This window comes from Phycodurus eques, chromosome 1 (genome assembly GCF_024500275.1).
Source record: "Phycodurus eques isolate BA_2022a chromosome 1, UOR_Pequ_1.1, whole genome shotgun sequence".
In the NCBI taxonomy this organism is placed as follows: domain Eukaryota; kingdom Metazoa; phylum Chordata; class Actinopteri; order Syngnathiformes; family Syngnathidae; genus Phycodurus; species Phycodurus eques.
This window is the reverse complement of record NC_084525.1, coordinates 30,773,935-30,793,141: the sequence shown is the minus strand read 5'-3', so window position 1 is coordinate 30,793,141 and position 19,207 is coordinate 30,773,935. Positions and strand designations below refer to the sequence as shown.

Here is a 19,207-nt window from a genome sequence, read left to right as displayed (position 1 = left end):
AAAAGAAGGATGCCGATATTGGTCACTTGTTTATTTATCAGTTTCTATAAATTTCTATTGAAAGGGTTTGTGATTTGTTTATAATTCTCACTTCAACAAATGTAAATACAAAAGTGAGATGGGAAAACGTGTTTTTTATGCATCCATCCATTTTCTGAGCCGCTTCTCCTCACTAGGGTCGCGGGCGTGCTGGAGCCTATCCCAGCTGTCATCGGGCAGGAGGCGGGGTACACCCTGAACTGGTTGCCAGCCAATCGCAGGGCACATACAAACAAACAACCATTCGCACTCACATTTACACCTGCGGGCAATTTAAAGTCTCCAATTAATGCATGTTTTTGGGATATGGGAGGAAACCGGAGTGCCCGGAGAAAATCCACGCAGGCACGAGGAGAACATCCAAACTCCACACAGACGGGACCGGGGATTGAACCCGGTTCCTCAGAACTGTGAGGCTGACGCTCCAACCAGTCGTCCACCGTGCCGGCGTGTTTTATTATTTAGTTGCATAATAATTCTGCACACCAGTCGTTGCCTAATAATTGTCAACATATTGATATTCTCCAAAGAAAGCCTAAACTTCCCTTATACTTCCTTAAACCTTAAATCTTGTTTGAGGTTTATTAACATTTTGGATTAACCTGAAGCGCTGTGGTTGGTGGTTAATAAAAATAATCCTCAAAATTGAAACCTGCCTAATAATTCTGCACACGGTGTATACAGTGTATGAGCTACTGTGTTTATTGAGACAAATAGTCTACCACATATAATACTGCTGAAATGACTTTTCTTTCTACTGTTCAAATTCAATTCTCCACAATATTTATTATTATTGTACAGCTGAATCATACAGTAAGACTCCTTCAGCTTGACGGCATCCCTAATCGCAGAGTCCACCAATGGGTTTGCGGATTGCCACCACAACAGGCACCACCTTACAGCCACAGCTCCGCTTGGCCTCCTCAACAGTGAAAGCCCAGAACATGGTCCACTTGGACTCAAAGTTCCCTGCCTTCCCTGGGACGCGGTCGAAGTTCTGCCGGATATGGGAGTTGAAACTCCTTCTGACAGGGGAATCTCACACGTTCCCATCACATCCTCACAATACTTTTGGGTCTGCCAGGTCAGACCGGCACCCTCCCCCACCATCGTAGCCCGCACAAAACCAAGTGGTGATCAATTGTCGACTCCGCCCTTCCTCTCACCCAAGTGTCTAAGACATACGACCTTAACGCCGATGACATGACCACAAAGTCGATCATCAAACTGCGGCCTAAGGGTGTCCTGGTGCAAAGTGCATGTAATAACACGCTTATGTTTGAATTTAGTAGTTTTTTTGGGGGGGCAATCCGTGATGAGCACAGAAGTCCAATAACGGAAGACTGCTCGGGTGCTTCACAATTGTTCCTTACAACCATGCCGTTCCAGGTCTCTCGGGTGCTTCACAATTGTTCCTTACAACCATGCCGTTCCAGGTCTCAATGTCATTGCCACCATGAGCAGTGAAGTTGATTCATCCAGCCATTCATTTTCTATATAATACATATTCTCATTGCGGCACGGTGGACGACTGGTTAGAGCCTCAGCCTCACAGTTCTGAGGAGCTGTCACGTACGTGGTTAGGGCGAGGGCGAGTAACACAAGGTAAGAACATGGTGGACCCAATTGCAGGGAAGCAGGGAGGCAAGGCAGGAGTGCGGGAGTCTCAAAATAATATTTAATCTTAGAAAAGGGAAAACTGAACAAAGTCCCACAACAGATACCAATCAAATCAAAGTAACAAAGAAACACTCTAAAACAATCTAAAACTGGAAACAAACTATGACCTGTGAGTAAGACGTGGAATAGAAAGGGAAAATGACACCTGACAATGACATACCACAATGATAAAGACAACTGACGACTATGACATGGCAAAGACGTGACAACGACAATGAACCGACAAGAACTGAAAGAAACCAGGGAACTAAATACAAACAGATAGATGAGACAACGAGGAACACCTGGACAAGACATGAGTGGCTGGAGAGAGCTGATTGGTCGACACAAAGCAGACGAGAACAGGTGGACACAACAACTTAATGAGCACACGACAAACATGGAACACAGGAAAACATGGAACAAAACTAAACACAACCCAAACCAAAACACAGACCATGACAGGAGCGGGGTTCAATCCCCGGCCCCGCCTGTGTGGAGTTTGCATGTTCTCCCCGTGCCTGCGTGGGTTTTCTCCGGGCACTCCGGTTTCCTCCCACATCCCAAAAACATGCACGTTAATTGGACACTCTAAATTGCCCGTAGGTGTGAATGTGAGTGCGAATGGTTGTTTGTTTGTATGTGCCCTGCGATTGGCTGGCAACCAGTTCAGGGTGTACCCCGCCTCCTGCCCGATGATAGCTGGGATAGGCTCCAGCACGCCCGCGACCCAAGTGAGGAGAAGTGGCTCAGAAAATGGATGGATGGATGGATGGATGGATGGATGGATGGACATATCCTCATTAGTGTCACGGTTGATCTAAAGTTGGGTTTAGGGTTAGCTGACTTTGGGCAAGAGGCAGGGTACACCCTGGACTGGTCGAAATCCATCGCAACCTGTTGAGTCAACAAATGTATTTCATCAATGTTTTGTGAAAACCTTTTCAATTCGTAATGAATCCCAGACAGGGAGTATCTGATGTTGCTGCTGCAACTGATGCTTTCTGAGGTCATCACAGAAATAGATCAACTGCACAGCCAGTGTCCCTGCACTCCCTTTTCCTCCAGTTGTTTTTGTGTGCAAGGTGTTTTGTATTTAAACTGTCATCTTACAAGATCCAGTGAGTTAGTTATTTGTGGTTAAGAAACAAAATGCATTTTTTTTTTGTAGTTGACCCTAACTTAAATAAAACACTGGGGGCTTTTCACAAAAACACAACCACCAAACTCATTTTTCATTTCCAAAAACAAAACTGTAACTGCAATACAAACACAACCCTGCAGTGACAACAGAAGCAACACAATTTAAAGTGTAATCTGTTAACATTACAATTTAAAAAATCTGTTTTTTAGCATTAAACTGGATAAACGAAAATCTGTCTCATTGTAAAGTAATGTCCCTTGATAAACTCAGCACACTACAGTTACTTTGTACCACGATCTTAGTAGCTTAATCTACATTACTCTTACCAAATTAACAATTCTGTCCTACTTCTTGCTACTTTTTTTTTGCCCCCTCCAGAGAGGAGCACTCACTTCTTGGCAGTTGACATCAGATTGTTTTTAACTATCCTTACTTTGGGTCAGTCTTTGTATCTATAGCAATTTTTGCGCTGGAATTTTCAACACTTTTTCTTACAACCCTACCATAAACTTCAGTTTAGCAGACGAACTGCCTTCTGTGCAAGCAGCGTGCCACGGAAATGACATCAACTACGAAGCATGGTTCTATCAGTCATAGTGAAGTAATCACAACCACTTACTCAAGTAGAGGGGGAACCTGGTAATTGGGGCACATAATCTATTAGAGGTCACTATTTGAGGAACTACAGTAATCAAATGATATAAAAATGTGAATTATAAACACCAGAAGAAAGCATATGTACATAAAAACACAAATGGGAAAAATAGATTAGCTAATCCTTCATGACAAAGCTTTTGCAAGTAAGGAATTATCTCACCAAGTCACATTGGTTTTAAAACACAAGGCTGAGAAAGCCTAAGCGCAGCACACCACTGAAATTGTAAATCGAGTAACACAAGTTTTCAATGTGATTTTTATCTACAATTGTCATCAGATCTGTTCCGCTGCAGTGCGGATTTAGTGAATATGTTTTTTGAAAGCACCAATTCACTCATACAACAACAAAAACACATCAATTGACAGGGAAAGTTTCAGTGCTCCAATCCTTTTGAAATGGATGTTTTGTAGTCCAATAAATACAAAATTACAGTCCTGTATAACACACTGTGCATCCAGTTGAATCCTACCTGGTGGTTTAGTTCCAAGCAGCACAGTACCCACCCACTCCATCCACATTTTACTTGATACTAATTACTTAAGAGTTACTAGCACTTAAGGGCAACTAAACGTCCTCCAACTCCCCCCCCCTGACACATGAAAGAAAAGTTCAACTTCCTGGTAAGCAGGATGGCGAGCAGGGCAAGTCCAAGGGTTATTAGGAGCACATGTTGTTAGACACAGCAAAGGCGGAAGAGTGGGCTTATAATGGGATGTTGGGTATTGGGCAGATACAGTACACCGTGCTGGCTCAGGAGGCAGTACAGATGAGACAAAGAAACTGGTTCAGCCACTTTTCACTCCGATCATGGAAGAGCTTTCATGAATGAATGTTCTTAACCTACTTTCACTGGTGAGAGTTTTTTGTGACACATTGTAAAAGGACACATGATGCTTTAGTCAGATAGTACTCGAGTAGAAAGAACAATATTTCTGCCTCTTTACTTTTTAAGTAAAGGAAATGTACAGTATTTGGGTGGAGGTAATCATTTATTGCATGGACCGAGATGAAAATACTTTATACATGCTGTGCTGCACTGGCATATTTACATTAGAGCCAGTGTTCATTCATGTTACTATGGAAATAATGTTGCTTTTCTTTTCGTTTTCTTTTTTGTTTTATTCAAGTAAACAGTAAACCATATCCTGTTGTTAACAAGCTTTCTATTACATATAACAATGTTAAGATTATCCAAACAAATCTGCCCAAAATGTTTGAGAAGTATTTTTCATGAACTATAAATCTAGATTATATTTTTAATAGCTTTACATTACATTTATTTTATAAAGTTAATCAAGGATGAAGTCACAGGTTCTATCCCACCGTAGTTTCAACATATTGTTTCCTCCCGCAACCACCAACGCTACTTCCAGAGGGGCTCCAAGACACCGAGCTTGAATGCGGAAGCTGAACTGAGGAGATGGCCACACAAGCAGGGCAAGAGGGGTGGGTGGGCTCATGTGTTAGTTTCCTCTAGGTTCTTGACTTTGTGTGTATGTTGAACTCTGCAAGGTCTTTCTAGCCGAAGGGTTTGGGTACGGTAGTGGAGGGCAGATGTTCCATGGTGTGTTCTGCTTCTCCACATTCACAGATACCTGTAGTTGGTCCGGTCTCGTAGCCCCGATTATTTACAGTTGAGATGTCCAGAATCTATGGTGGCTGGTAAGTGTAAAACTATATGACAAACTGTGATACACTTTGCGTTGCATGAAACAAATTTACATTTTAGAAAACAAACGTACTATTTTCATCATTACCATTTGATGAGGTGTTTGCAATACAAATAATGAATAATTGATATGCTGTACTTACGGGCACACTCATTGCGGGCACACCCTGAAGCCACACACTGACCTTGGGCTTCAGAGATTTGCTGAAACTATGATGGAATATTCAGATACACAAAATGAGAAAAATCCCATTTATTGTTTGCCAACAACCAGAGGTGGGTAGTAACGCACTACATGTACTCCGTTACATTTACTCAAGTAGCATTTTGGGTAAATTATACTTGTCAGAGTACTTTTAAGACTGTATACTTTTTACTTTTACTTGAGTATTTATGTTAAAAAGAAATAGTACTTATACTCCATTACAATCATCAAAATGCCGCTTGCTACTTTTGTTTATCAATTATTGTTTATTTATCAGCTATTTCGTCAAATACAAATAAAAATATTATATATTATATTATATTATATTATATTATATTATATTATATTATATTATTGTATTTATTAAATTGTAAAGGTTTTATAGTCTGCATATTGTTGTTGTTGTTGTTTTTCAGGTCCCTGAGTGTCTGTAACAGATTTATGCCAAAGTCAGCAAAATATATTATATAACAAGTTAAATATGTGATAAAAAGTATACTGTTGATGGTAAAACTGGACAAATCAAACCATATGAATATATGTTCTATCAAATTCTAAAATTAAAGGTCTGTTTTTCAAAAATGTTGGTGCCTAAATTGTCTAATTCTGAAAAGATAGCATCTTCTCTTCAACTGACATTTCGCACATTTAAACTAAAGCTAATCATTCAATCATTAAATAATGTTTTTCTCTGCCCTTGTCAAAAGACATAGAAGGGTTTGTTTATTTGTTCTTTGGCTTTGTCACGAGGAAGAATGTGACGTCTTGGAGAAATTGCATCGTATTGGAAAGTATGGCACGCGTCTTTATGAAAGAACTGGAACAGTATTTAATGTCATTATCTACTGCTAAAATCAAGAAAGCTATCTCGACTTGAAGATTTCGCTTCCTTTACACAGTTTTTAATTATATTTAATTTTTACTCGCGAGCCCTGGCATTTTTCTTTTGTTTATTCGTTCTTTTTATTTTTTTGTGGATAAAATAGTTACTTTTCATCTTGCATGTACATTTTAATATCGTTGTATTTGATATACAGTATTGTTAAACAAAGTTTGGGGGCTCTATGGCACGCGTGGTTGCAATATCTAGAATAACCTGTCGATGGCGCTATAACAAATTGAACCATAATTTCTACGGTCTTGTGTTGTTTATAGAGCGTCACGTCACGTCCGGCGGTTCTCCTGTCTTCACAGTGTTAGGGGTTAAGAGTACAGTGGCAGCAGCGACCGCTTAGAAATACAATAACTTATTTTGTGAATGTACATTCCCGACAGTCGTTCCACGAAACCTTCGTTTGCCTAATACAAGTGAGTTTTCCCACACAGACTTAGTTGTACAGTAGTTTTTGGAAGCTATGTGCGGATAGCAGTAGCACACGGCCGTCAGTGCGTCCGATGTAAATCACGATGCCCCTCGGTCCTGCCAACCAGTCTCAGCTAATTCGAGCCGGACAGAAGGACGAGTACTATCAAACCTTTCTTAGGAACAACGCAAATGAAGCCTTTCAAACGTTTGCCGGTAAGTTCATGATCACACAAGAAGAACATTGACGCCGGTCGTCTGTGTTAAGCTAACTTGTGGCAAGAATGACTGTTTAGCCTTGGTTTATGTTAGAAGCGTTTTGGGTAAAGTTAAAAGTTAATTGTCTTGAATGAAGCGATTCAGAAAAGTTCAAGCTTTCTTTTCTCTAGGATCCAAAAAGTGGCTCGACTGGAGGAAGGAAGTTGAGCTGGTTTCAGACGTCGCCTATTTTGGTTTAACAACACTCATAGGTAGGCTGACCAAACCGATATGATGCGTCTCTCTCACCACTGCTGTGTTAAGTGTGATGGGATAAATACAGAGGTCAAACTCTATTGCAAGTACAGTGCTCAACATAAATGAGTACAATGGACCCCTGCATCTTCGCAGTTCGGCCCTGCAGAGTCACCGACTCGCAGATTTTTTTTAATTTTTTTTTCAAATTTATTTCAATTTGCAACAAAAAAAAAAACATACTTTTTTGGGGAGCAGGGTAGATTATCCTGTAAACTCTTATTGGTGGTATAACCCACTTATTCAGTAATTTGGAGTTATAATGATGTTTTGTTTTATTTTCCAATTGTAGTTATAATATGCATCAATTATTCCCAGAGTTTAGCTCATTGCAGTCGAGCCCGGTCCATATCCCCCACGAATAGCAGAGGTCCACTGTACATCCCGTTTTGAAAAGTACGCTTTTTTTTCCTCCATATCTCAGTGAAAGCAAAAACACTTTTCTGAATTTTCATAATGATTAGACTCCTCTGTGGTTGAATTCTTGTAAATTAGATTTTTTATATTTATCTAAAATGTAGCATTGCTAGACTAGTGTGTACTTATTTTGCAACATGGGAAAATATTGATTCTGAAAGGAAACTCAAGGTTTTCTAACATACGTTGCGGTGTACTCGTTTAAGGTGAGCCCTGTAAATTAAAAAAATCCATAAAAATCTCAATAATGTATTTTCTTTTTTATCATTTAATTAGGATTTGTAGTTCAGGGTGATTTTTGTTTTTTTTACAGATGTTTTTTATTATTTTTGTGGCTTCCATAATTCAAAACACATCCCTACTAGGGCGGCACGATATTTTGTTTGAGCATAGTTATCGCGATATAAATGTGTGCAATGCTCACATCGCAGTGAATCAAGTGTAATATTAAAAGTGACGAGCAGAGGAACCTGTTTGGAGATGCTATTGAGGTTAGCGCCCATATTATAGTAAATTACAGCTTCAAAACACGCACAGCAGCCTGGAGTGTTGTATACTTATCTCCTTGTATGATAACTATATGAATGAAGACACGGGAAAGAATGTACACCTGCTCCATTTCCTATTTCGCTCTTCAGAATGAAACTAGGCAGGCACGTGACAGCTGCGTGAGTGTGCGAGGTTCGTTCAGGGACACTGTGTAAATAGGAGGGAATGTGTTATTTTGTAATACAGTACATAATTGTAAAAATTGATTACTAGGAAAATTATTTACATCAGAAATCTTTAGTTAAAACACTGTAACATCACACTGATAATATGGAATTCGTTTTGTTTTGTAATTTAAGAATAGATAAATTATTTTGTTAACATAGTCAGCCAGACCTGCGAGGAATGCAAAGTTATAAATGTCTTTTCACCATCGTTCCTTTCATACTGTTTTGCATGTTTTGTTTGCCAATTTAGGACAAAGGTCAAGAGGAAAGAAACAAATATTTATTTCGAATTTTTCTGTGGACGTTCATTCTGGGGATAAAAGCTTGCTGGGAAAAAAAACAGCTTCAAAGTTGTTTGAAATAAGGACTAATAAAACTTAACACAGCGGGAAAAAGCAAAACTTGTTTTAAATAAAATTATTGTCATTTGCTTTTTCAATAAGCATAGGGGCGGGAATCTGTTTAAAATTGACAATTGAATTTTTGTGGGCGGGGGATTGGAAATTTTATTGTAAGGCCATATCACCCAGCCCTAATTCAACCTTTACCTTCCTTGTCAGGTTACCAGACCCTGGGTGAGGAGTATGTCAACATCATCCAAGTTGACCCCAGTAAAAGACGCATCCCCTCCCTAACCAGACGAGGTGTCTTTGTTTTCTGCCATACATTCCTGCCCTACCTCTTGGACAAGGTTTTGGTCTGTTTGGAGAACGAGCTCGAAGGCCCACAAGAACCTGGCTGCAGTATCAGACGGCGGCAGGCAGCATTTGGGGCTTGGAGCCTTGAACTGTGGCTGAGGAGATCCATGCGGAGGGCAGTAGGACTCTTGTCAGAGCCCCAGAGGAGAAAGTGTTTGCCAGCTGTGTTTGCCCTCCAGCAGACACTGACGCTCCTGCACAGATTCCACGTGGCTCTCTTTTATGTCAGCGGCATTTTCTATCAACTGTCCAAGAGGGCTTCAGCAATCAGCTACGTGAGTCATTTTAAGTGCTCATGTTGTAGAACAACATTCTCAATATTTTAACATAAATATTTAAATGAAAGGAGAGCTCCATTAGGTGTATCTCAACCTTTACATAGTGACACACTGAGGTAGAGGCACACTGATGCAGGAGACGTAACACAAATAAGTAGCCACATCCGCCACATGGAGAACTTCACTGCGCAATCACATGTGGCGCTTATCAGAAGTAAACGTTAACAAACGCTTACCTATGTGTCCCAAAAAACTTACAACTTATGTTTTGGCTTCAAGGTAGTGTTTTAGACAGTGTAGACTGCCAACCGTAGCTTGAATATATATATATATATATATATATATATATATATATATATATATATATATATATATATATATATATATATATATATATATATATATATATATATATATATGTATATATACATATATATATATATATATATATATATATATATATATATGTATATATACATATATATATGTATATGTATATGTATATATATATATATATATATGTATATATATATGTATATGTATATATACATATATATATATGTATGTATATATATATATATATATATGTATGTGCAGTGATACGGACTTGATATCGATCCGTTGTAGTAAAGAAGGAGCTGAGCCGAAAGGCGAAGCTCTCAATTTACCGGTCGATCTACTTTCCTACCCTTACCTATGGTCACGAGCTGTGGGTCGTGACCGAAACAACAAGATCCCGGATACAAGCGGCCGAAATGCGTTTCCTCCGCAGGGTGTCCGGGCTCTCCCTTAGAGATAGGTTGAGAAGCTCGGTCATCCGGGAGGATTTCAGAGTAGAGTCGCTGCACCTCCACATCGTGAAGAGCCAGATGAGGTGGCTGGGGCATTTGATCCGGATGCCTCCCGGACACCTTCCTGGTGAGGTGTTCCGGGCACATCCCACCGGGAGGAGACCCCGTGGAAGACCCAGGACACGCTGGAGAGACTGGATGGATGGATGGATGGATGACTTTCAAATCATTGTATTCGGTTTATATTTGTTTAACACAACATCCCAACTTCATTTGAATTGGGGTTGTATATATATTTTTGGGTGTGTGAATGCTTGTGTGTGTGCAGCTGCATTTTACAGGGACGCGTAGTGATGACAGGACCATCAGGAGCTGCTACAGGCTGCTGGGCGCCGTCTCCTTCATCCAGCTGCTCATCACAGTGTGTCTGCAGCTCAACAACTTTAGACAGAGACAGAGAGCCAGGCAGGAGTGGAAGCTCTACAGGAACCTCCCTGGAAGGTAAACCAGTACATGTGGTGATGAACCCTCACTTTTCGAGGGTCAGCATTCACAAGTTGATAATTTTGTTTTTGGGGGGGGGGGGGGGGGGCTATCCTTTCATTGCTGAAAAACCCACCTATTCGCTGTTTTTACAATTTCAGATGAGTACAATACAAAACCATATGCTGAACATGTGTGTACTGTTGGTGACAAAAGCTTGTCAGAACAGCATAATTGCACATAACACAATAGTTCATAAAGAATGACACCTTTTCAACCTGTTAATGTACCGGTTGAAGGCAATGGATGGAGGAATGATGTTTAACCCTTCCTTTGCAATGATGACATTTTTAGCACACTTTGATTATTATGATGTTCTGATCAAAGACAACATATTTAAAGACAAAGGCTACAGGGATGAAATTTAGCCACAAATGTTAGACCAAGTTAAACTTTAAAATGGCACCATCGCCGAATTTCCAAGTCATTGGAAATAGGAGATACATCAATTACACCAGTATACAGCATTCTGTTTTTGCCCCATCGACTCCCATTATAAATAATATGTTTCAATACCCTGTAAAGCTGATGTCTTACAATGCTTTTGCCATTATTTCGCAACGTTTCTGATTGTTTTCGTGCAGAAAACAAAAAAATATATAATTTTGCTTGTAATGGAACTTTTCACCCACTAAGTGGAGCCAGAGACCACCGCGACATAATTTTCTTGCCCCGGCCCCTGCAAAATGACTTTAAATGTTTTTTATTTAGAATCAAAACATCCAAATGCGCGTGTGTGCACATGCACACGTGTTTGGCACCATTATGTCGTTTTTTGTGTTACAGCTGCAAAGTTTTATTTCACCACGATACTTACAAAGTCTTAGTATGCAGGTATGAGTATATTTTGTATTACTTTGTTGTTTATTTTCAAACCTGTTTGTATTGTTCCTCTTTCATTGGTCGAGAGGTCCTGTTTAAATTTGACCTCTGATTGGCCGAGAGCGGAGTCCTTATGACCTCATTCGTTCTGTGCGTGTGCATTGGCACGATCAGGTGACAAAAAGGTGGTTTTATATGAGAGAACTACAAACAAAAGTTTTATTTCAACGCTTTACTTCTGTCTGAGTATGCAAATATAAGTATGTTTTGTGTGTAGCTTTGGAACGTTTGGATTGCTCCGTTCTCATTGGTCAAGAGGAGAGCGTACCGGTTTGAATATGGTCTGAATATGGTCGCGACCAGGGCTTTTCAAATCTCAACACCTTTGTACATGCACCATGCGTTTTTCTCCTTCTGCTGGAGCGCAGAGGGGGAAAAACCAGGGAATGAGGGTGGTCCTGGAGGGCCACACTGTCACGGTGGACAATTTTTTTACGTCCTTCAGTTTGGCTGCAGGCTTACATAATTATTCTTATTGCAGCAAAATCTTAGTTATGATTTATTGACTTATTCAAGGCTCTAATTACCTCATATATATATTCCAATTTGAAATTAATTTTATTTGAAAATATGGCATATTTAGAGTTATGGTCATAACACAATACAGCTTTTATTGTCCATAGAGGGCATGCAAATATATATATATATATATATATATATATATATATATATAGAGAGAGAGAGAGAGAGAGAGAGAGAGAGAGAGAGAGAGGGGTCAGAAGCTGCTGAACATTTTGAGACGTTGAAAGTAAAAAAAAAAATCATATGGTTTAGTTATGACATTTAAGTGCCTGTGTTTTTTGCCACAATTTTTTTTTAATGAAAAAACAGCCATTTCTCCAAAACGATAATGCGTAAAAAATAATAATAATGTTTTTATGACTTACTGACTCCTTCAAGGCTCTAATGGCCTCATATCAAATACTCCACTTTGAAATTTCTTTTTAATAAATATGGTATATTTAGAGTTATGGTCAGAACACAATAGTCCTTTTATTTCCCATAGAGGGCATACAGGAAAATATATATATATATATATATACCTATTTATTGATAGGTCAGAAGCTGCTGAACATTTGATAGGTTGAAAGTAAAAAAAAAAAAATTCATATATGACTCAGTTATGAGACTTCTAAGAGCTTGTGTCTTTTTTGTCACGAATACTTCATTTGGCTACTAAATTCCAACGCAACCTGAGTTAAATGAGCAATGTATGTTCCTCCTGACTGTACATGGTTAAGATGTTCACTGCTTTTGACACCTTGATAAAACAAGCTACAGAATTTTCTTTTTTTCAGTCCACAGCAAACCCAGAAGTCAAGGTCCCGGGCCGCTCGCTGCATCCTTTGCCTGGAGGAGCGCAGACATCCGACTTCTACCCCCTGTGGACACCTCTTCTGCTGGGAGTGTATCACAGAGTGGTGCAACACCAAGGTAAGGCTCATGTCAGAACCATCATAATAATCTCTTAGAGGACAAATTATGGAAAATTGACTTTTGAAGTTCTTTTATGTAAATTCCGGCTGTCGATGCAAATTCGCCTATTTTTTTTTTTTTTTTTTTCTGTGGAATCTATCCTTAGCCTCTCAATGAAAATCTCACATCCTCGTGGCATCGTGTTCTTTCTAAGTGCCACAAGATTGCGTCAAATCTCAGCAAGTATTAATTAGTGTGAAGGAAGTACAGTGGAACCTCGGTAACGAACTTAATTGTTTCCGTGACCCCCGTTCGTAACCCGAAACTTTCTTAACCTGAGGTAATGTTTCCCATTTTAAATTAATGGAAAGGCAATTAATCCATTCCACCCCCAAAATTAAATTATACTTACCTTTTCTATCAGTGTGTGGTTAAAAATAAATATATTGCAATATAGAAATAAGTGAAAACACACTATTTTAAAGAAATAAAACATGAAATAAATATGATCACAGTTTATTGTTCATTAACTTTAACTAAGGATGGGAAAGGAGAGGAGGACAGCTCTTCATTCAAGAAGACCCTTCTATAAGAACACAGAGAAATTCTGATTCAGGTGTTTTTTCTTTTGTCTGTTTCTTTTCTAATTCACCGATCCAGAGAACCCGGATGAATTAATTGCCCCGAATTGTTTGTAAACTGAGTCATTCGTAAGTCAAGGCTCCCCTGTATGTTAAAGTGATGTGTTTTGACAGAGAGACTAACATCTTTTTTATGTCAATTTTTGGGTTGTTAATGGATGTTGGAAAGAGTTTTCGCTGCATGTACATGTACACAAATAATTTATAAACCATTCATTTTTGAAACAATTAAGTGTTTTGGGATTATAGTTTGTTATATTAACAGTTGAAACTTTAAATACAGTATAGGCCATTCTAACAACTATTCGTAGCAGGGCTCGTATATTTATTTATTGATATTGTGAGCCGATCATTTCCAAAAATGCGTCTGTGAGCAAGCCCTTCTGAATTTGGCAGAAGTGTGACGTAACAGTGGCTCTTATAATACATAACACTACAGGCTAGACGTAAACACATATCAAAGCCGAAGGAAGGCAGAAGAACTGTGTTAGATTATTGATGATTACGTTTTAGCTTTCGCTAACCGAGTTATAAGGTTTAGCTTCCGATAACTGGCACATTCTTGAATGTTCATCAAAGTTGTGAAAATGTGGGTGGGGATTATTTGTTTTTGCTGATGTATCTGCTCCGTGCATACTGTACATGGATGCGCACACTGATTAACAACTGTAATTCTGTAATTTGGCGACTTAATGATGAAGTGCCTGCAGTGTCTTCATGGGCACACACCTTTCTCATTCTGAGCGTGTTGTACCCGCTTAATCTCGTCACAACCATCTAACGCCACCGCCTGTTGTCATGGTAACGAAAGCCGTAATGTGCTTTTTCCCAGCAGTAGCGGGGACAAGGTGGGCAGTAGCTCATTTTCAGGTTAGGTTTAGTGAGGATTAATTAATAGGTTATGAAAAAAATAACGTAATTCTTGATCCTTCGGATATCTTAATAAAAGCATGTCATGGACTAATGGGAACTGTTTTTAACTGTGGGGAAAAAGTGAAAAAACATAATATATAGGACCCTGCATTGGGTCCCTTTTCGCAGGGGTTAGGGACCGGTAATGGGATATATAATGGGGATTACTCCCATTATAATTGCATTGATTGATTGATTTTTTTTTTTTTTTTTTAAATTTCGCCCCAAACTTGAAACGCTTGAATAAGCAGGGATAGACCACCAACAAGCATTTTCAAAGGTGGTTCTCTTCCCCCACCCCCTCCCCACAAAAAAAGAAACAACCCCAAACAATTGAAAAAAAACTGGGGAGAAAAATTAAAAAATTATAGGGATAAAAAGGAAAAATAATCTGTGAATAGGTGAATCTGCAGGTGCCGAACTGAGAGTATGCGGGGGTCCATTGTTTGTCTCCTTTGAGTCAAACTTGACTCGCTTATTAAACAATATAACATATATTGATGGTCATGTTAAGAGTTTGTCAGATGTGCATGTGTCACTAAATGCTGGCCTTTATCAAAATTAAGGCCTTAATTATTCATGAAAATTACACTTCATCCTTAAATCAGCCATGTGAAGGAATTGCACATTGTTGTCTGTGTCTAACCAGCTGACAAAAAAATAATAACTTAAGCCAGTGTTTAATTATAATTTATAATTATAATTAATTAAACACTTAATTAAAAGTATACATAGATAAGGTATATTTATGCAGTTTGCGTTGATAAATGCTACTCCCTGCAGACTGAAATCCATGTATGTTCATTCTGAGATTAGTCAATATTGCAGGTGTGATACTAAAAGTACTCAACACAGTTTAGCTCACACTGATGTTTCATGTTTCTTTACTATTGTAATTGTTCCCTTTTGTTATCAATATTTGCATGACTTCATACAGGCAGAGTGCCCCCTGTGCCGTGAGACGTTCCAGCCTCACAGACTAGTGTACCTGAGGAACTACAGCTAGAAGACGCATACACTGCTGGTGGACTCATTTAATTAAAACAAATAATTTATTTAAACACAAGTGGTCTCAAGGCTATCCACAAAAACAAAATGTAAAATAATATTTTCCATAATGCAGCTTTCTCTGTTCCAAATGATGTATGACAGATAGACAGGTGTCTAGCTTTGTAATGATAATTGTGCCTTTTTTTTTATGAAAAGATGTTAAGTTCCATTTTGATTGCATCAGTCAATAATATTGAAACAGTTGTTTAATGACAACTTAAAGTACAACATAATAAATTCGGTAATCCTCCATGATTTGTCATTATTGAATGAACATAGGAGTACAAGCCAATGAGACAAAAACGGATAACATTTCTGCTCTTTTATTGCTCACTTGGATCATAAGTGATAAGGGGGATGGGTAGGAGCAACAGGACTTGAAAAGATTGTCACTAAATTTCAACCACAGACAAAATATGAGTTATATCATTTATGATATCCACCGCAGATGTCAGTTGTAGTACCAGCACTAACTCGTGACAGGCTCCATGGTGCCACAGACTCCCAAAAAATGCAAAGAAAGAAAGACTAGTAGTGGAAGATGAAATACAAACACACAACACCATCAGTTGCTACTCTTTTGTGTTCGGCATCAGCGTGAGCTTCAGGTCACTTCCTAATTGGTTATTGTTCCATTTTACATCACAATCAGAGTCTGTGACTTAAACGACCTCAATGTTGACCACATACAGAAGGATTTGCAATCATAAATATTGAACAGGTTTAAAATTTACAATTGTCGGCCCCGACCGTTTTCTGAGCAGTTCAGGAAGGAAAAGATCACTCGTAGCATACCCCACACCACAGCTTAGTCTTTTAGAGCAGTGGTTCTTAACCCTGGGGATTTGGTGAATCAGTCTCAGGGGTTGTGTCTGTGTGTGTGTGTCCGTTCCATTCACATAACTCAAAACAACTACACTCTCATCAAATCGTAGAAAGCCTTTGAGATACTAATCGTCTTTGTGACAATGTATCTTTGAAAAGAAGGAACACTTTGTTGCAAAAAGGATATGAGTGGTACTTGCCAAGGATTGCTAAGCATTCCTGAACTTAATCTCTTCTAGGCAACACGTGTATAACCCAAATGACCACAGGAATAGTTGGAGTTGAGTTTTAATAGCAATGCAGATAACTTCAAAGTCCAGATAAGGTCATTGAAGATTGGAAAGGGGTAGCAAAACACCAAACATCTAGGGACAGACAAACATGCCAAGGTGTGGAACACGTGGTTGGGGTTTAAGGCTGAGGGCATTCCTAGGAGCACGATGAGGCAGAAAGATCAGAGCAGACAGGGTTGGCAAGGGGAGAGAAATCCACATGAAGCTGGTGGCGCATCGTGAATAATCTGACATTGGCGCTCTTTGGATTCTCATTTTTGCTTAGGAACTTTCCTTTCCTATCCTATCTGAGCAAAATGAACCAAAGGTACTTGGAGCATAGGTCGTTCGAATTCTACAAAATGGCTAGGAAACGTGCCTTGATGCCACATTTTCGGCACCTTTAACATCGGTTACTACTGAGCAACCTTTATGAAAGGAAAGGAGATCTGCTCCAGTCTCTCAAACTCGAGACTCTAAAAAATGAAATGAAACTTTTTTTTCTTTTAATAAAAGAGTATAGTACAGGACGGTAAATCAAAACATGCATCAAGAATAGTCTTTGGAAACATAAAAAATTACCTCAATAATATTAAGACTAACATTACTACCATACAAAACAACTGTAAACACAAAATATAAAATACAGAAATGTGCGAGGGATAAAACTTTGAGTGAGATAGAAAATTTTATTAATAGATAGCCCGTGACCCTAGTGAGGATAAGCGGTATGGAAAGTGGATGGATACTGTATAATTATTAAACAGAACATACAAAATTAGCAGTGACATACAATCAGTGGAAAAAAGGCAGATTATCCTATTACAAAAATACAAGAGTTTATAGATCCAAGATTTTAATGGCTTTCACAATGTCTAATGGTCCTAATATATTGTTTGACTTAATTTTAGTATCGTTGCAGATACACTTTACATGGGTAGAATCTGTTAATTATTAAAATATATATATTAGCAAATATGTTATTCATTCATTTTCCATACCGCCTATCCTCACTAGGTTTCACGGATGTGCTGGAGCCTATCCCAGTTACCTTTGGGCGATAGGCGGGTAGACCCTGAACTGGTCCCCAGCCAATCACAGGGCACATAGAAACAAACAACCATTCACACTCACAGTCACACCTATGGGCAATTTTAGAGTCTTCAATTAACCTGCAATTGCTTGTTTTGGGGATGTTGGAGGAAACCGCAATGCAAATATTTTACCCCAAAAAATTAAATGTATATATCATTTTATACAAATAAATGTGTAAACAAATGAAGCCTAAATATAAAAACATTGTAATCTTTGCCTGCGCTGACATCTTGTGGTAAAAGACATTGTGGATATTTTTATTTTATTATTAAAATATTTTGCAGGTAAAGTCGCAAACCTGAGACTTTACGTCACCAATACCCGCCGTCGCGTGATGACGTCAGTTCGGAAAAGTGGAGTCGAATTAATTTGAAACTGCTGTCCTTTCCTATGTTTGAAAGGAAACACCTTTTCATTTCTCCTTGACCCTATGACATATTCCAAAGAAGGTTAAGGAAAGGTGGCATAAAGGTTTGGAGATCGGACTTTCCGAGATGGGCAATGAGTCAGTGATCAGGACAGCCTTAAATAGGTATGTGTGGCTGAGGGTCAGAGGTGGGCGTGACTAGATGGCAAGAATGGAGGGTCGAGTGGAAAAACACTGTCACTCTTCAGGGCCATTAGTCACTTGTACCTCTTCCCAGAGAATGAAGGAATCCTCTCATGACAGGCTGGCAAGTCCAAATTTGTGAAATCAAATCAAAATGTATTTCAATTTTAGGGATAAAATAATGTATTTCAATTTTAGGGATAAAATAATAAATAAATATTGACTAAGTTAGTGATTCCAATGTGCTACGGCACATTGGTTTGCTCTGAGAAATCATTAGGTGTGCCATGAGAAATTATCCAATTTCACTTAACTGGTCTGAAAATAATAATTGATATACAAATAATGTATCTGTGAATTTGTCTATGCGAGCAATGTATCGATAGTTTTCCTGTGACGTCACGCACCTGTGGACACAGCCGTGGGTTAACCCTGGAATGTAGGCATTCTCTGTCAAATCTGGAATTGCAAGCATTCTCCCATCGATTTTATGCCTGGATCAGACTACAAGAAAAATTAGGTCTTTCATAATTGTCAGTGTAGTGGGCATGCCACGCAAAAGATGCCACCCGGCCCCCCAGCCTAGCACTACCGCCGCTCCCCGCCGAGGTAGACGATAACTGCTCGTGAGACACAGTGTCACACGCAGACGCTAAACGAATCAGCCGCCATAAACAAGAACACAGCTTTGCCTTGCCGACGCTAAGTGAATCACGGCTGCCTGGCGCTTCAAAGCGGAGACCCAAGGATGCCGAGTTCGCCCCCGGACGCTAAGTTAATTAACTCCCCGGCAGTCGAAGGATTGCACCAACAAAGGCGCCTCCACCCTGTTGAGTACTGCCACTTGGGAGTTAGAAGAAGAAGACGAATCACCTTTTCTTGTCATGAACATGCTTGCATGCACACGAAACTTGTTCTCTGCATTTTACCC

General features: G+C 39.2%; 1 protein-coding gene across 4 annotated transcripts in view; it reads left to right on the top strand.

The window, feature by feature from the left end:
* The first annotated feature begins 6,551 nt into the window (after window positions 1-6,551).
* The window catches only part of renbp (renin binding protein), a 33,403-nt gene continuing 20,747 nt past the window's right edge, over window positions 6,552-19,207 (top strand). The window contains exons 1-6 of one of the 4 annotated variants that reach the window (XM_061687450.1): window positions 6,552-6,893; window positions 7,067-7,147; window positions 8,884-9,296; window positions 10,419-10,591; window positions 12,814-12,949; window positions 15,422-16,033. In XM_061687450.1, the coding sequence (XP_061543434.1) occupies window positions 6,782-6,893; window positions 7,067-7,147; window positions 8,884-9,296; window positions 10,419-10,591; window positions 12,814-12,949; window positions 15,422-15,490 (984 nt within the window). In that variant the 5' untranslated portion in view covers window positions 6,552-6,781 and the 3' untranslated portion in view covers window positions 15,491-16,033. Of the gene's footprint in view, window positions 6,894-7,066; window positions 7,148-8,883; window positions 9,297-10,418; window positions 10,592-12,640; window positions 12,727-12,813; window positions 12,950-15,421; window positions 16,034-19,207 lie in introns of those variants that run through there. The other 3 variants (XM_061687407.1, XM_061687415.1, XM_061687432.1) reach the window with 3 other exon arrangements.